Here is a 17,646-nt window from a genome sequence, read left to right as displayed (position 1 = left end):
GCTGCTACAAACATTCATGTATAAGTTTTTATGTGAACAAAAATTTCCACTGTTCTAGGACAGGTGCCCAAGACTGCAACTTGCTGGGGTCTATGGGAATTGCATGTTTGTTTGTTTTTTAAGAAGCCGACAAACGGTTTCCATAGTAACTGTACCAGTGATGTCTTTATATTCATGTATTTTGACCAGAGTATGTCCTAACAACTTATGATGCCCATGAAAGCCTGAGGGGCATTAACTGGCCCATCTACACGGTAGGGTAGGCATGAGAAAAAGAATCTCATGCTTACCCATCACCTTGGCAGAAATGCCCAAGCCTCCCTATCCCCTCACATTTCAAGTAGAAGACTCTAATTTAAGAAGTTTCCTACTTTAAAGAGAACATACTTTCTTCTTGGAGACGAGCCATGATCTGGACATCAGTGAGATCCTGTAACTTATATCCCATGGAGATAGAATCATCTTCCAATTCTGAAGTACTCAGCTCACTGTCTATAGAGGACTGGGGACTGAGAGGGGAGCCCCTGGATGTGTAACCTGAAAAACAAAGGAAACAGGTTTATCATTTGGTCTGAAGAACTGATATTTACATAATGCTTTGTAATTCCTGTATCAAATCGGCAATTTTCTTCCTATTTTCATAATGCCACTGAAGGGTGACCAACACGTAACCATTCAATGGCGAGACAATATGCACGTCCTTCACATGTTCATGATTCACATATATTTTTTCAGGTTCAATTTTCACAATTAAAAAAAATCACTCTGCACTATACACCAAAAAAACTGTTAAGAGGACAGATTGAATTATGGTTTTACCACATTAAAATGTATATATATCACTAGTGCTGAAATCTGCATCCCATTAGGTAAGTATATATCTGAAGACATTATAGAAGAATACTTAGTTCCATGTTCACTTTTGATTAATAATCACATATGCTTCTCTCTAGTAGTAACGGATTATAAATTTTAAGATTAAACTATAATCTGGTCCGTTTTTCAAACAGGTACAAATAGAGCTATGAATGAATAAGAACATCACATGTAAAAGGCTCACATATATACACAGAAGCATATATAAATTCTCAACAACAGAGGGTACAGTACTCCCAGGAGATGGGAAGTCACCCACAAAAGTAAAAAAGCAATGGCTTGGGTAAAAGAATGAAGGAAGAAAGGCCCCAAAGGGATAAAAACTGTAGGAATGGAATCACACCAATGCTGAGACAAATAAGGAAATGGTGAGAATTTCATCTCATAAGAAGCTACTGTGGCTATTTTTTTTTTCCTATGGAGCCCTGGCTTAATAAAAAGCTACCAGAAAAAATAAAATTTTAAAAATTAAGACATACAAGGTTTACATTCCTGAGTCATAATAAAAACACTTGAGTTGTGTTCGACATTTAATTTTAAAGGCACACAAGGCATTTGGAAATCTAGCCATATACGTATAGTTTTGCTAACCAGGAAAACTGCCTGTTGCACACACTTGAGAGCACACCAATGGTGCTCAAGCACAAAGGAAGGCTAGCCTTCTCGGTGCCCAAAGTAAGTGTGCAGCACACAATCTGTGTCACAAGATCACCCTCAACTTTTCAGTAAGAGAGGACAGGTGAGCTGTTTTTGGTGACTGAATGATAAAGCAAGCAGCTGGTCAAGAAGTTGAAATATTACCTGTTCTTTCAGGTGTTAGTATTGCTTTATTTGAGGTTTTAGAGAAGCTGGGAGTATTAATGCCATTGCTATAAGGGCTGAGTCTTGCAACAGGACTATAAGGAAAAGCCAGGGAGACATTTGAAGAGAAGAGACTCCGCCATCGGCTAGCTGTCACAGAAGCAGAAAATAAACAGCAGCAGTTAGCTATCCGGAAGCAGGTGCTTATTTGTCAGAAGGAGAAAGGGGAGAGGTTAAAAAAAAAAAATGAAAAGACAAAGCAACTTTTCATAAGGATAACTTAAATGACTTCCACATATCAAAGGTGAAAATATTTAAAAACAGGCAATTTGTGAATTAGAGTCCTACTGATACCTTCATTTAAGACCTAGGAATCAGCTTGATTAAAGCCAATACACCTCTGTAATAATGAAAACCTGTTTTGAATTTCTACATTAGAAATGCTTTCTATTTCCTATTTCTGCACAAGGACTTAAGTGTTTTGTAATAATATAAACGTTCAGTGTCCAAAAAAGCTCAAGCTTAAAAACTGTGGGGAATGTTACTGTTACCTATACACAGTCCCATATTTTTTCCTAAGGTTCATTTTCAACCCATTTAATATGGAAAATGTTGATCAAGCAATATTTAAGGAAACCTGTTCTTGGCTTATAGGACACAAACTTAAAGGAACTGCTGCATTTCTTAACAGCCCTGCATCCAAACCAAGGATTGTGGAAAAACAATACAAAATCGCAGGAGAAGGATACAAAATTTAATGACAGCTATTTTTGATGGAAGGTGTAGAGGTGAACTGGCAACTTGTTGCATTTTTTTAAATAAAAAACATTTTCCAAATTTTTTGTATTGAACATGTATTACTTATGTAACATTTAAAGGTAGGATTATATATACAATTAATTTAGTACTTTAAGGAACAACAAGGAATTTTACCTACAATGGGCAAATGATCTAATTCTTCGTACACTGCTTCACCTGACAGAATTAACGTATCTCCCTCGGCCCAAAATGCCAACCCCTGCTATTTCCGGGTTCTTGGGATCATGCAAAAGACCTCAAAACCGTAAAAACTTGAGTAAGTCACACCAAACATCACATAGTATTCCTTCAAGGCATACGGATTACTTTGCTAAGCAAAATCCATTCTTCTAAAAAGCAATCACTTAGACGTGGACTAATAATAATAAGCAGGGCAGGAGGGAACAGATAAGAAATACAGAGGAGGTTAAATTTCACATAAAGCAGTTAGTTGGACTGTATTTGCTAGAAATCTCACCAAACCTGAAGCAGCAAGTATGAAAAGGACTGCCTGACTCGCATCCCCAGATCACTTTTTTTAAATGTTTTTTTTAATGTTTATTTTTGAGAGAGAGAGAGAGAGAGTGAGAGAGTGAGAGAGAGAGAGAGAGAGAGAGAGAGCGAGAGAGCAGGGACGGGGCAGAGAGAGAGGGAGACAAAGAATCCGAAGCAGGCTCCAGGCTCTGAGCTGTCAGCACAGAGCCCGACATGGGGCTCCAACTCAGGAACCGTGAGATCACGAAGTCTGACGCTCAATGACTGATCTACCCAGGCGCCCCACCCCCCCAGACCACTCTTAATGAGCGCCACTAATGAGCCAGCGGATGGCTGAGGAGCACTTCAAACTGGGCAGTGCAGTTGAAGGCACAGAAACGATGGGGTGTGGGAGTCAAGAAAATAATCTGCTCCAAAATGGGGATACTTAAGAGCCTTGCAAAATATCACCAAGGTTATTTCAAAGAGCAAAGTGTTTCCTCTTATTTCAGCAAGAGTCGTCGAGGTAAGTACCGCCCCATTCCAACAATTACATGCAAAACAGCTCTTCCTCCTGCAAGTGAAAGAGGAAAGCAGCCGCCTGCACAAGGATCACACTTTTCAGAATTCACCAGTGTCCAGAAGGAGACCCTGCAGCACAGCGTCACTCCTGACTGACAGCAGTCACCTCACTTACCCAACCTGTAATTAAGGGTGAGCTCTTCTCAAGCTCAGCCAGAGCAGAGACCCACGAGGCTGCCATTCCCCGTCCTGTAACTTCTAGACACACAAACCTGATTCCCAAATACACTGCAAAGTAGGGCTTGGTATGCAACACACCCAAGGTAGCCACTCCTGCACCTTTAATCTCTAGGACTCAAAGTTTCTCATTAAAATTCTATATTAAAAAAAAAAAAAGATCAATAGCTCTTTGTGACTGCTAACTTGCTTAACAGATGATGTCTGATCACTTGCCAGGCAAATTACAGTAACTGCGTGTTCTCACCCACAGATGCAGGCGACAATGCATCCCAAGTAAACAGCATTCACTACTCTGCACAATAACTACTGTGACCCAGCCTCCCAGCACAATGGTACAGTGATTGTGGCAATGACAGCAAGATCCTGACTAAGAACACAATTAGCATCTATTGCAAGAAAGAATGCTCTACATTGTCCTTTGGCATGGAGGCTTTTAAGAAGAGGGAGGAGAATTATCGTGGGGCAAGCTAACAAAACAACAACATTAGACTAGTACCCGAGGCTGTGGCGGAGGAGGAGAGGGGAAAGGACAGGAAGCCATCACATCCTACTTATTCTTCACTATGTAGCTGAAGAATTGTAGGAATTGTAACAGGAAGCATTTTTATTTTTTTGCTAATACTTTGTGAGTAAAATTCTACTCCCCAACGTAGGGCTTGAACTCACAACTCCAAGATCAAGAGTCACATGCTCTACCAACTGAGCCAGCCAGGTGCCCCAGAAAGCATTTCTACAGCGAATAAAACAAAACAACCTTCTAAAGGGCAATTTTATCTTTTTCAGTCAATTAATTTAATGGACTTTTCATATGAGGATGTTTTTTGAGAGGCTCAGGGATGATTGAAATGACCCTAAAAAAGGAGTAAGATGGCATTGCTAAAGAAGAAAATGGGAAACAAAGTTCTGAACAACAGTTATGTTTCCTTACACTCTACTGCAAAGTACTACAAGTAGAGGGCTTCTCAAACTTGGGATGAGGCTTGGGACTATGTATCTGCTTGTTCTATTCCAAGCCCTAGATATAACGGAGCTGGGCCCAAACATCAGGACATGCTGAAGGTTTTCCTTCCTAAATACCTTAATTTGGACAGCCTCCCAGGACACTCCTTCCCACATGCTCTCTGTAGTCCTACTGCAATTTCCTTGACCAGGATGCTCACCACCTCGCACCAGATGAATGTCATCTACTCCTCAAACAACCTGTAGCCGCCATCACCGTCCCTGGCAAGCCCACCCTGAATGTCATGACCAAAGCTGTGTTAGTCGGATACTAGTACTGTGGTGGCTTTTCATGGCACACAGGATCTAGAAGGCACTCCGGATCATCTCACAGGACCCTTCCCCACTGCCATGCCCTCCTACCCACCTCTAGGGTTTCTGAACTTCCTTGCTAACACACCTGTACTGCAAAACCTTCTATGTTGCCTCCCTGATCTAACAAGCATCTTCTATGGAAATAAATGTGATTAGGTACTAAGGTATGGACTGAACCCTCATCTTTCTACAAAAAACAAAAATGGTCAATTATTTTCGGTACATCTTCAAAGTTGCCAGACTGAAAAAGTAAATTACAGATCTGTGAAGCTATTTTTGTTTTGTGTTTTTGTTTTTAAGAGAAAGGCAGAACTCACACGAGCAGGGGAGAGGGGCAAAGGGAGAGAGAATCTTAAGCAGGCTGCACACTCAACACAGAGCCCAATGCAGGGCTTGATCCCACAACCCTGAGATTATGACATGAGCTGAAATCGACATCCAAACATTCAACCAACTGAGACACCCAGGCGCCTCTGAAGCCATTTTTTGGAAATCATTAAGTATAACAACCCCCCCCACCCCAGAAAAAACTTAATTCGATAAATGTTCCAGTGATGACAATAACAAGAAAAATCACAAAGGACAGATGATGGGATAGGTTTAAGAATCTAAATTTCTTTAATTCTCCAAACTGAGAATTATTAACAAATACCTTTCCAGCCCCAATGACATTCCTTCTATGCCTTGCCTAGATTCATAGCAAATATAGCAAATATTCAAATTTTTGTTGAACATGTAGGTCTCTGCATATAATCAAAATCAAACTTAAGAAAGCAGTAATTCACACGAAAGGAAAAAGAGTAACTGATCTAATGAGAAGCTCAGTGATCATCCTCAAAAGATCGGTAACTCCATGAAGCTAAACGAGTTCAAAAATAAAGCAGTGCTAGGACATCTTCTAGAAACAATTATTTTCACATTTTCTTCTCACCACAGGGATAGCCAGGTCAGTACTGAACACAATGTCTGGCATACAGTATAAAATCAAAGTGCAATGCGGTCAAAATCTTGGTGAGTTTAGTAACATTTCCTTATTTCAAACCATTTTACCATTCCTACATTAACATCTAAATGGTTTTGCCCAATTTCTTAAACTTTATTAACTATAACTTAATATACACAGTATCTTTGAAGACAAAAGTTACTTTAGACATTTCAGCCCAGCTGGATAAAGGCTCAATGAAGAAATATACCTGTAGGAGCACAACTCATTAATACTTCCTAATAGCCACTCAGTTGTTGAACTTTGTGTGTGTGACTCTTCTGGTTTCCACCTAAATGACTTTATATTACTAATGACTAGGGCCTATGATCAGGTGATTGACACATCAAGATTTAACAGGAGTCCCTGCCTAGGGTGAGCTAGGTCCTGCCATGCTAGGTTGCAATGTTAAAGTGAAGGGTCGTGCCAAGGACGCTAGTTGGCAGAAAGCCTTACAAGAAGGTGACAAAGCTTACTCAAATTCTTGAAATGCTACCATCTCTTACAATCAAAGGAACTGTTGGGGCGCCTGGGTGGCTCAGTCGGTTGAGCATCTGGCTTCGGCTCAGGTCATGATCTCACAGTTCGTGAGTTCGAGCCCCGTGTCGGGCTCTGTGCTGACAGCTCAGAACCTGGAGCCCGCTTCGGATTCTGTGTCTCCCTCTCTCTCTGCCCCTAACCCACTCGCATTCTGTCTCTCTCTCAAAAATAAACATTTAAAAAATTAAAAAAAAAAAGGAAACTGTTCATAAAACAGCTAAAAGAGGGTTTAGTAGAATTTCTATAAATGCTACCTCCAATAGTGCAGCATCTGAGTTGGCTGAGGAAGTCCTGGAGAGCAGTGCTCTTACTCTTTCTAGTAGCTTCTAACAGTACAGCCACATTTCTAATCCAGATACCATGGTCTGAATGTTTGTGTCCCCCAAAATACATGCTGAAGTGCTAACCCCCAAACATGAAGGCATTATAGGTGGGGCCATTGGGAGAAGCTTAAGTCATGAGAACAGAACCCTCATGAACTGGAGCAGTGCCTTATAAAAGAGGCTCCAAAAAGCTCCTGAGCCCCTTCCACAACATGAGAGCACAAGAAATCTGCAACCTGGCAGAGGGCCCCCCATGCCTGCGCATGCTGGCACCTGGTCTCAGACATCCAGCCTCCAGAACTGTGAGCAGTAAAGTGCTGCCCACCTCCTCTGTGGGATTTTGTTTCATAGTAGCGTGAACAGACTAAGATATAGGGGGAAGTTATTCTAGAAAACAAGCCCTGATCTTCCCTACTTCCATCTTCTTTCTCCTTTCTCATTGACGAATAAGGCTGTCAAAGGCAAAACTGCAGCCTGCAGAGGCTGGCTCAGTCTAATTTGCCACGTTTTCTTATCTATCTCTCACACAAAGCAGGTGATCCAGGACCATTGCTTTGAAAGACAGAAGGATCACATGTTAAGAAATCAGTCTAAAGCAGCCCCTGTGAGTGTTTTACTTCTTCAGCTTTTAATAAGTCTGATGAAAACTCGTTAAAAGCAAATTTTAGATCTGTTGTATTAAAATTCACAGAACTGATTTCTAAATAACTTATAATTTTGTATCTCCTCGCTTGTGGCTCTTCTCAGCTACCCAAATTTATATTCTCCATCATTCCCTAACCCAGGATCTTCCCTGAGAAACTGGTCAACTATCATTTAAATCTTCACAGGCAAGACCTTGTGTACCCCGTGAGCCAAAAATAAAGTGGCATGCTCTAGCATTATGCAGACACCCTACATTTATAGAGCACAGCCAGAGTCGTTCCTTCATTCAAAATTTACCAAGAGATAAAAACAAAACAAAAAACATTAAAGGTCAGTCTCGAGCAGTGACGCAAATATCTTTCAAAGACACACACAGCACATAGTTATTTCCCTGCTCCACAGTCGTTCTCAGAAATCTGGCCCTGATGCTCCCACCTGCTTTTTAAAATTCATTTCTCTATTCATTTGAGCAGGCACCCACCATGGGACTATAAAGTACCAGATGCTGCAGATACGGAGATGAATAAAATATGATTATTGCCCTCCTTTCCTTCCCACTCCAATTTCTGAAGACCAGCTAGTGTAGAAGGCAGGCAAGTAAGATACGCATATGATGTGATACAGTAAGTGGAAAAAAGGCACCGTGAAGTACACTCACAAAGTGAAGACCATGATGAACTTTCCAAGGGAGTCCAAAGCCTTCACCAGGAGAGATTATGTTTAGCATGGCCCTTGAAGGTTGAGGAGGTTATCCTACAGGGTCCGAGGCCATTCCCATTCCAGACAGAAATAACTTATGTGAAGCCACGGAAGCAAGAAGAAGCAGTGCGTGGTCAAGGAAGGGTGCGTGTTGTTAGGACTGAAGCACGGGGACGCAGGAGAAGAGCTAGGGCTGGAGGATGGGTGGCGGCAGCTTCCGCACTGTCATTAGGAGGACGCGCTTTAATATTCAATTTGTGTTTTGACTGAGGAGGAGAAAGGCCTGGTCAGATATGTATGTTATGAAGACGGCACAAATGGCCATACAGATGGTGGACACTTCAGGCAGGGAGCAATGACTGAAAGACCAGTTAGGAGGTTTCACAGCAGAGTTGGTGAGGGATCAAACTAGGGATCAAACAAGGGATCAAACTAAAGTATCAGCAGAACATTTGATGAAAATATTTTAAATAAGCCACATCTGAGCTAAAGAGGAGATGTCTGGTGACCCAATGAATACAGGGAGTGGAGAAAAGCAGGCGGCCAAAGCTAATGCCATGGTTTCTAAAACACTGATGCCATCCACTAAGACAGGGAACATAAGATAAGCATGCTTAAATGAAAGGAAAAAAGCAGCTGAATTTGAGACGGTTATAGGACATACCTATGTGCTGGTGCCCACTAAGGGGTGGAGAGTTCAGGAAAGCAGCTAGAGAAAAAAAGATTCGGGGCACATCAACAAGTAGGTGTTACATGAAGCCACAGGCATGAATAAAATCACCCAAGAAGAAGGTACACAAGAAAAAGAGAAGTGACTTCAGGAACATTTACAAGTGGATAAAGGGAGACTCAGTAACAAAGACTGGGAAAGGCTGCAGAGTTCAGGGATGAGCAGAGCCCAAAAACACTAAAGATCATGAAGGGTTGCAACATGGACGCAGAAGTTACTATGGGATGATGACTAAGAAACGGCAACTGGCTGGACAACTGGACCAACGAAGAGAGCAGATTCAACAGAGGAGCTAGAACGGAAACTTGTTTTAATAGGTCAAGCAGATGTAAGATGAGGAAGAAGAAATAACTCTTCCTAGAGAGATCAGGCTATAAAAATAAGAGAAATAGGGTTGTAGGTTTGCAGAGCATGAAACTCAAGGGAGGATAGTTCTTTAGGATAAGGGAGACCTACATACTGATAGAATGAGAACAGAACCAGTAGAGAAAACAAGAGTCTACAGAAAAGGGGAATGCACTGAACTGAGGTCCTGGAGATCAGAAGGAATGTGACAGAGAGGTAAGGTAGAGGGAACAGCCTTAGAAAAGGGAGAGTTATTTCTTCCTATGCAACTAGAAGGCAAAGCTAGTGAGGATACAGAGAATGCAATATTGGCCTCCGTTATCTGTAAATTAGAAGGCAATAAATACGCTCAGAAGGCAGAGGCTGGAGTAAAGGACCAGTGTAGTAGTAATGGTGTGGCCCCCATGGGGAGAAGTCAAAGTAATTGCCTACGTGACTCTGTAACAATAAGGGAGCCTAAAAAACTATTTGAAGATATTAGCAAATGTTTTATGTTTCTGTAAAGGCATTTATGTCCTAGAGTTTTAGGTTTAGAGAGTTGACCACCTTAGTGACTGCAGGCTATGTGTCAGTGGGGAATTTTAGAGATCTTTGGTAAGAACTTGGTAAAGGGAATAAAATGAAGGGCTAGATGGCTGTATTCAATACCAGTGAAACTCAGGGATCATGGCAACAGTCTCACACAGGCGTTGGCCAATGTTTTCTACAAAGGGCCAACTAGTAAATATTTTAGGTTTTGCTGGCCATATAGTCTCCATTGCAACTTCTTAATTCCACCATCATAGCATTATATAGCAGCCACAGGCAACACGTAAATGAATGAATGGGACTATGCACTGATATAACTTTATTTATATATACGGAGAGTTGAATTTCACAAAAATTATAGGTCATGAATTTTTATTTTTTCCAACCATTTAAAAATGTGAGCCGCTTTTTATCTCCTGGGCCATACAAAAACAGGTTGAAGGCCAGACAGGGCCACAATTTGCCAACCCCCAGGGTAACAGACATACCAGTTTAACAATACTCACTCTGGAGAACACACAGGATTAGAACTGCATCATAAGGGTATGTCACATGATGTGATATAACAATGATGGCCAACAGTGTACCTCCTTACTGTAATTTTTCATAACATATTATAATAAAGATCAGCAAAAGACTAAAAGGACCCTGGACTAAGAATCTAGATACCAGAATTCCAGTCTCCATCCTGCCACATGCTAGTTCTCAAATGGAGCAAATCATGTAGCATCTTGCTTTTGCAGGGTTCCCACGTTTAGGTGTGTTTGTGGGACGATAACAAACAGGGCAAGCACCGGACAAAAGCTTGTGGCATGCATTCACACACTGAAGCAATTTTTTTTTTTTTTTTTAGAAGAGTGCTGAAAAGTTAAAGCAAGTTGTAGCAAAATCATTCTCTAAACCCAGAGGGGAAATGTTCTAGAAGCTAGAAAGGAAGAGTGCAGAAATCTGCCCTTTTACTCTTCCCAATTCTCGGGCATTTTAACATGTCTTGTCAAAATGATGAGCATGCTTTCTGCATTACGTCTTCTTATCTAGACAACTTTACAGACTCAGTCTTTCAACTCAGAGGCACAGTACTAAACCTTGAACATTCAACAATTTGATCAGGGTAGGTCAATGGCGCTCACTTCTGTATCCAAAGACTATCTCAGAGGAAGCATATGTCCCAAATGCCACATTCTAACAAGTATGGTTTCTTCAAAACCACGGGCTGCTAAGGTCATGTCTCTGACTCTTAAATAATGGTGTTTTTTAACCACAGAGTCCTGCAAAGTAAGGGAAAGAGGGAAAGGGGAGATAAACTTTCATTCCTCTGTTTTTATTCCTTCTTCATACAACAGGTGGACAGGCCTCAATACTAAGCCAAACAATCAGAGGAATCCCATGCATGGCCCTTCACGAACACCAGTGACAGAGGGGTCTAAGATCAGTGAATGGATAGGAGACACTCCTCTTCTAAAGCTTGCTGTTCTCCCTTATGGTGGCAGGAAATTTTATCCAGACCACAGCGTTTTGACCTAAACCCAAACACCACCACTCTATTTTCACGAACCATCGCCTCAGCTATAAATTTCCCAGGTGATCAGATTATATTTGTCCATACCTACAGGCGAGAGCCTATAGAACGCTTACATGTAGATGCACTCCCATGTCTGCACTAAACTTAAAGGGACTCAGGAACCTGGGTAAAGATAGTATTTTACTGGTTCTCTCATCAACTCTGACCAGACTGAAATACAAGGTTTCCAAAGGGCCTTAAGTTCACATGAAGCAGGCACTGCTGACTTGGCCCCAACCTGAGCAAGCCCCCTGGGGTAGGTACATATGGCTTGCAGCTTATCTGATCCTCTAGGTTTATTGGGTAAACTTGAAAAGCATTAATTTCTCCACAGCTCTCCATGGCCTGATGAATGAGCACACGGGACCGGGAAGTCCTGCTGCTTCTTTGAAACAGGTGTTCTTAAGTTCTTTCCCAGACACACGCAAAGTAAAGAGGATTCAAGCAGTATGCATTTGCCAGTGTATTCCTACAAGGAGAAGGGCTGCAGGAGTAGACATCCCTCCCTGATTGGTATTCCTGGTGATTGTTTATTCAGGGCAAGTTAGTTGTAGTCCCCAAGACCCTCATTCTTCAAATTATAGGTAGAAAAACCTACCAGGTTAATTTGAATCTTTCCCACAGTGCTAGTTCATTCAACCTATGATGACAAATGAAACATTTTCAAATCAGTAACCATGGTATATGTACCCATACACATAGTATACATATATTTACTTGCTGTATGTCAATATAACATGTTTGTTACATGTTAACACATATTCATGTTTATAAACGTGTTTGTGTGATAGGCTAATATATATATACATATTTATTACATACGCTTAACATATATATGCATATTTGTTACACTGGTTTAATATACATGTTTGTTATATTTATATAAACATACAGCCCCAGAACATTGTGACACTCAGTATTTAAACTTCCATTTGTATTCAAAATGTAATAACTTACAAAAACATGATATATATACCATCTTTCAGAAACGTCTAGCTAAAGAGGTCATTTACCCATATAAATAAAACCTAGAGCTAATCAAGAAAGTCACTTTCAACATTAGGATTAAGTTTAAACAGGGCGCCAGGGTGGCTCAGTCAGTTAAGTGTCCAACTCTTGGTTTCGGCTCAGGTCATGATCTCCCAGTCATGAGATCGAGCCTGGCATTGGGCTCCACACTGGGCGTGAAGCCTAAGATTCTCTCTCCTCCCATCCCTTTGCCCTTCTCCCATGGACGTGCATGTGTGCGTGCACTCTCTCTCCCAACCTCCCCCCCCAAAAAAGTTTTATATTAGGTTTAAAAGTAACTAGGGTGTTGTATACCTGCAAGGATTGGAAGATAAATGTTTAATTTTTGAATAAGAGTTATAAAACTTCACCATAGAGTATTATTTAACAACATTTATTTCCATTGGGCTCTGTCTTTTATAATTATTCTTCATCTTGAATTTAATACATCAAATGTTTCCTAGGTCTTAATAGCCAAGTGAGACTTGCTGGTTAAAGTGTCTAGTCATCATCATTAAAGCATTAGGCCTTTCTACTTCTCAGCCTTTAACCAGTCTCAAGATCACAGGCTGAATGCTCTTCTCTCATTGCCACTACTGGATCTTCCTGTGAGTGTTCTCTAACCAGGACCATGGTCTAAAAACTGAAAAATGTGGGTTGGAAAGGAGAAATTCTCTGGAATGTCAACTTGTTTCCACTTCATCACTGGTCAGAACTGAAGCTGCCAACTCGAACCACACATGGACCAAATTCAGTGTTATCTAAGACCGGAATGAGCCCTGCAACCCCACAGATCATCAGACTTCCCATCTCCAATTAGCAAGGGAGATTAGAAAACAAGTTTGACTTCAACAGTAATTATACTTCAAAGGCATGCTTAAAAATTCCCTTTTATAGAAGCTGTTTTTCTCTTAGACCTAACTGCTGTGGCTTTAATCAAATGTAAGGACAGGGAAAATGGCCACAGAATGTGAGGAGTCAGCCTTTGTCAGAGTCAGAAAGTCCTAATTTAACCTGAAAAGAACAAGGGAAAAGAATGACCTAATAATCTGCCCATGATGTGATATTGTCATGCAGATTCTAAACAGCTGCTTCAAGTTGGACTACAGCCACCCCTGCAAGCCAGGACAGCCAGCTAGAGGAATTTCCAAGTTCTACATGGCAATAATGTGGTAAATTAAGGGGTGACTGGGTGACTCAGTCGGCTATGCATCCAACTCTTGATCTTGGCTCAGGTCATGATCTCACGGTTTGTGAGTTTGAGCCCCACATCAGGCTCTGTGCTGACAGTGCGGATTCTCTGTCCCTCCCACACCCGCGCTGCCTTGCTCTCTCTCAAAATAAATAAACTCTAAAAAAAAAAAAAAAAAAATGAGGTAGGTTAGGAAGATGCTACAGAGTCCAATTTCTAGAAGAAACAGTCTAGATTATCTCATGTCTGAAAGTGTTTCCTCTTCAGAAAGGATAGACTGGATAACCAATAAGAACCTTCCTGCCTTTGACCATTTGGTATGTTAGGAAACACAGGCCCAGCAGGCTACTAGAAAACCCTGTACATTCCTGAACGGAAAAGTGTTGGAAACAGAACTTGGATAATCCTTCCTCTTCAGCATCTCCTGGGCTAAAATACTTTCTTCCAGTAAGGGACACAATGCATGTGCTTACAGTCCATGGCAGAAAAGGCCTCTGACCCACTAAACTTGAGAGGTGGTAGAAAGTAAATACACACAATTAAGAATTTCGACAAGGAAAAAAACTTATTTTTTTGGCCCTAGAAGTAGCTGCTGCATGATTTTACTAAAATGCCTGCACATGGAAGAACATTAAAATATATATAAAGGTATAAACAGGTATCTCTTTCCCTTTCCCATCCAGATCCCCTTTCCAGGAGTTTTGTTTGAGAAGCTGGGGACAATAATACAACTACTATGAAAGTGTAACCTCTTTTGTTTGTTTATTTTGAGAGAGTGTGTGTACCCACAAGCAGGGGAGGGGCAGAGAGAATCCCAACAGATCAATGCAGGCTCCATCTCACAAACCACGAGATCATGAACTGAGCCAAAATAAGAGTCCAACACTGAACGGACTGAGCTATCCAGGCGTCCCTGTAAGTGTAACTAGAAGCAGACAAACCAACCTCACCTTGTTGCCATCTGACTCACCATGGTGAAAAAGGTTAGATATTTAGCCCATGTACTCTCTCTCTTCCCTTCCACTACCATCACAGTCCTATTTTTACATTGTCAAGGTTTACTGTATCTCCATTCTGTTCGATAGCTGTGATCAGGACAACTTTAAGGTCATCATCAAATGTTAAACCACATACAAGTGGCATTTCAGTGTTCTGATAGACGTATCTTTACTGGAGAGCTGGGTATGGTCAGAAGACCCCAGGAAAAGGAAAGGAATTGTCTGGCACTAGGCCCCAAACCACTGGGTGAGAAATGTCACTAGCCTTGAGAGTCAACCCATTTTCTCCTTTCCTTGTTCCTGGCCTCTCCTGGGTCATCTCCACGGCCACTCTTCTTTAGGCCTCATGGATCTTCTTCCTTGTACTTTTCCCACCATTAAAACAGGGTGTGTAAAGTAAATTTTCTAAATCTTTGCAGAACTAAAACCCTCTTTCGTTAGTCTCCACAAATCTATGATTTGCCTGGGTACAACATTATAGCTTGAAAGTACCTTTCCTGGAAACTGAAAGGACAAGATTCATTATTCAGCTAGGATCTAGTATTCCTGATGAAATGTCTGAGGCCTATGATACTGCAAATAACCTGTTTCTTCCTTTGAACATTTTTAGAATTTTGACCCTGGAAATTCAACCAGGATGTCTAGGGTTTAGGTCTTTTTTCATCTATCTTAGTTCATGCTGGGGAGTTGTCTTTCTTCAGCTCAAAGAAATTTTCTTGTATTCTTTCTTGCCCTCAACTGTCTGTTCCAATTTCTAGAACTGTTAAAGACTGGAGGTTTGGGACATGCCCTCCATGTGCCCTAGCTGCTCTCATACTTCCTCTTTTGGGGGGGAGATTTCCTTATGGATAAGCAGCTTGGTTCTTAGCCCTGTCCATCCCTATTCCAGTATTTCCAAGAAATTAAAAATGACTAAAAATAATGATTTGACTGCTGCTTTGCCCAGTAATGTTTAAAGGTGTAGTATTCTCTTAAATCCAAGCAAATGGAGTTCTCTATTCCCTTAGTTTTGTTTCTTACAAAGTCAGCTGATCTATTCATTTTGTTCATGCTATTAGTTTTCCCAAAAAGCAAATGAGACTTGGTTCCTGGTCTAAATTTATGGATATGGACTATGTTAATCTGAATAAGTAACTGGCATGACTTTCTTCTGTACCAGTACAGCTATTACCCCAACAGGCCTCCAACTGAAAACACGGACAATAGGTACTATGTCAATGCCTGGATTATTCCAGAAGCAAGCTTCCCGTGAGGTGCCTAGACATGCAGTGGCAGAGTGGCTGAGGACTCCAGCGGTGCAAAGGAGGGAGGTCTTGATCCTTGGAATGCTGTACAAGTTCATCTAACAGCGCCCCCGCCCCCAACCTTCTCAGTCTAAAGTGGGCATCACAACTCAAGTCGCCTCACGCCTTGCTTCTCAGTTAGGGGTGGGAAGCCCATGCTGAGACTTCTCTCCCTTCTTTAAGAACAGGTATCTGGTTTTACCCTGAAGACTCTTGGAAGTTTGCACCTGGTTTCTTCCAGACTTTGCTCCATGTGCCTTTTCCCTTTGTTGATTTTGATTTGTATCCCTTTGTTTTAACAGATCCTAGCTTTGAGTACAAATATACACCAAGTCTTGTGAGTGCTCTTAGTGAATTACTAAACTGGGGGCAGGGGGGTCGTGGGGATGCCCAACATACTAAGCGAAATCTGAATACCATAAACTCCAAAAAATCCATGCCAAGACACATCATACGAAACTACTGAAAACTAAAGATAAAGAAAAATCTTGAAAGCAGTCAGAGAGCAGTGACACGTTACCCAGGAACGTTACTGAGGAACACCCATTTGAGCAACAGTGGATTTCTCATCAGAAACCACAGAAGCCAGAGAAGCGACAGAGCCTCTTTCAAGGAAAGGCCCGCCAGCTGCGCGTTCTAGGTCTGGTTGACCAACTCACCAGGAATGAAAGAGAAACAGCCTCAGACAAAGGAAAACTCAAAGAATTTGTTGCTAGCAGAGCCACCCTCAAATACTGGCTAAAGAAGTTTCTTCAAATCGAAAGGAAATAGTAAGAGAAGGGGTCTGGGGCACCAAGAAGACAAAACAAGACGAAAACAGAACTCTGGGTACAAAGAAGAGACCATCTTTTTCCTCATGGCTTGCTAAATTATATTTGATGATTGAAACAAAAATTATAATACCATCTGATAATGATATTTAAAGTGGGGGAAGTTACACTGAGTGTTGTATGGAAACCAATTTGACAACAAATTATATTTAATATAAAAAGATAAAAATAAAAGTGGGGGAAGATAAGATACCTAAATGAAAGTGAGGTTTCCATATTTCACTCAGAGTGGTAAAATGTTGGGGCACCTGGGTGGTTCAGTTGGTTGAGTGTCCAACTTTGGCTCAGGTTATGATCTCACGGTTTGTGAGTTCGAGCCCCACATCGGGCTCCACACTGACAGTACAGAGCCTGCCTGGGATTCTCTCCTTCTTCCTCTCTCTCTGCCCCTCTCCCACTTGCATGCACATGAGCTCTCCCTCTCTCAAAATAAACTAAAAACAAACAAAAAACAAGACAATTCAGTTAACCCTCTGACACTTTCCTCTTCATAGTCATGTCACTCCTTTGTTGAAAACTATCCAAAGGATTCCCAACCATCTTAAGACAAAGTCCAGAATCCTTAAGTGCCCTGAAAACCCTGCATGCCTCTCATTTCATGCAGAATCACCAAACACCAGGCTCACGTTTTCCCCCCGCTCCATTTCTCTCCACCACACTCCCACCGCAACAGTCTGCTGCTCCCTCTCATGTCTGGAGTCTCACCCCATCTCAAGATCTCTCCACATGCTGTTCCTGTGGTCTGGCCACTCCCCGCCCCCCGCCAGAATTACCTGCTCAAATTTTGCTGACTTACAACAAACATATCACATCCTTGGGAAAGCATACCCCTTCCACTTGGGCCCACTAGCACCATCAGGCCTGTTTTAAGACAAGGGAAGAAAAAAAAGAACCAGAGCTGCTATCCGTACAGTCAGTTATACCAGACTGCGTGTTCCCAGCGCAAGGTACTGAGTT

General features: G+C 41.6%; 1 protein-coding gene across 3 annotated transcripts in view; it reads right to left on the bottom strand.

Moving 5' to 3' along the window:
* The window catches only part of SLAIN1 (SLAIN motif family member 1), a 61,160-nt gene that overhangs the window by 16,890 nt on the left and 26,624 nt on the right, over positions 1 to 17,646 (bottom strand). For 2 of the 3 annotated variants that reach the window (XM_015061832.3, XM_027065067.2), the window contains exons 3-4: positions 1,678 to 1,827; positions 388 to 537 (exon numbers count right to left, since the gene is read on the bottom strand). In XM_015061832.3, coding sequence (XP_014917318.2) covers positions 388 to 537; positions 1,678 to 1,827 — 300 coding nt within the window. The remainder of the gene's footprint in view (positions 1 to 387; positions 538 to 1,677; positions 1,828 to 17,646) is intronic. The other variant, XM_027065066.2, reaches the window with a different exon arrangement.

This window comes from Acinonyx jubatus, chromosome A1 (assembly GCF_027475565.1).
Source record: "Acinonyx jubatus isolate Ajub_Pintada_27869175 chromosome A1, VMU_Ajub_asm_v1.0, whole genome shotgun sequence".
Classification (NCBI taxonomy): Eukaryota; Metazoa; Chordata; class Mammalia; order Carnivora; family Felidae; genus Acinonyx; species Acinonyx jubatus.
Note: the sequence above shows the minus strand (reverse complement) of the source record. Positions and strands in the feature narration are given on the sequence as shown.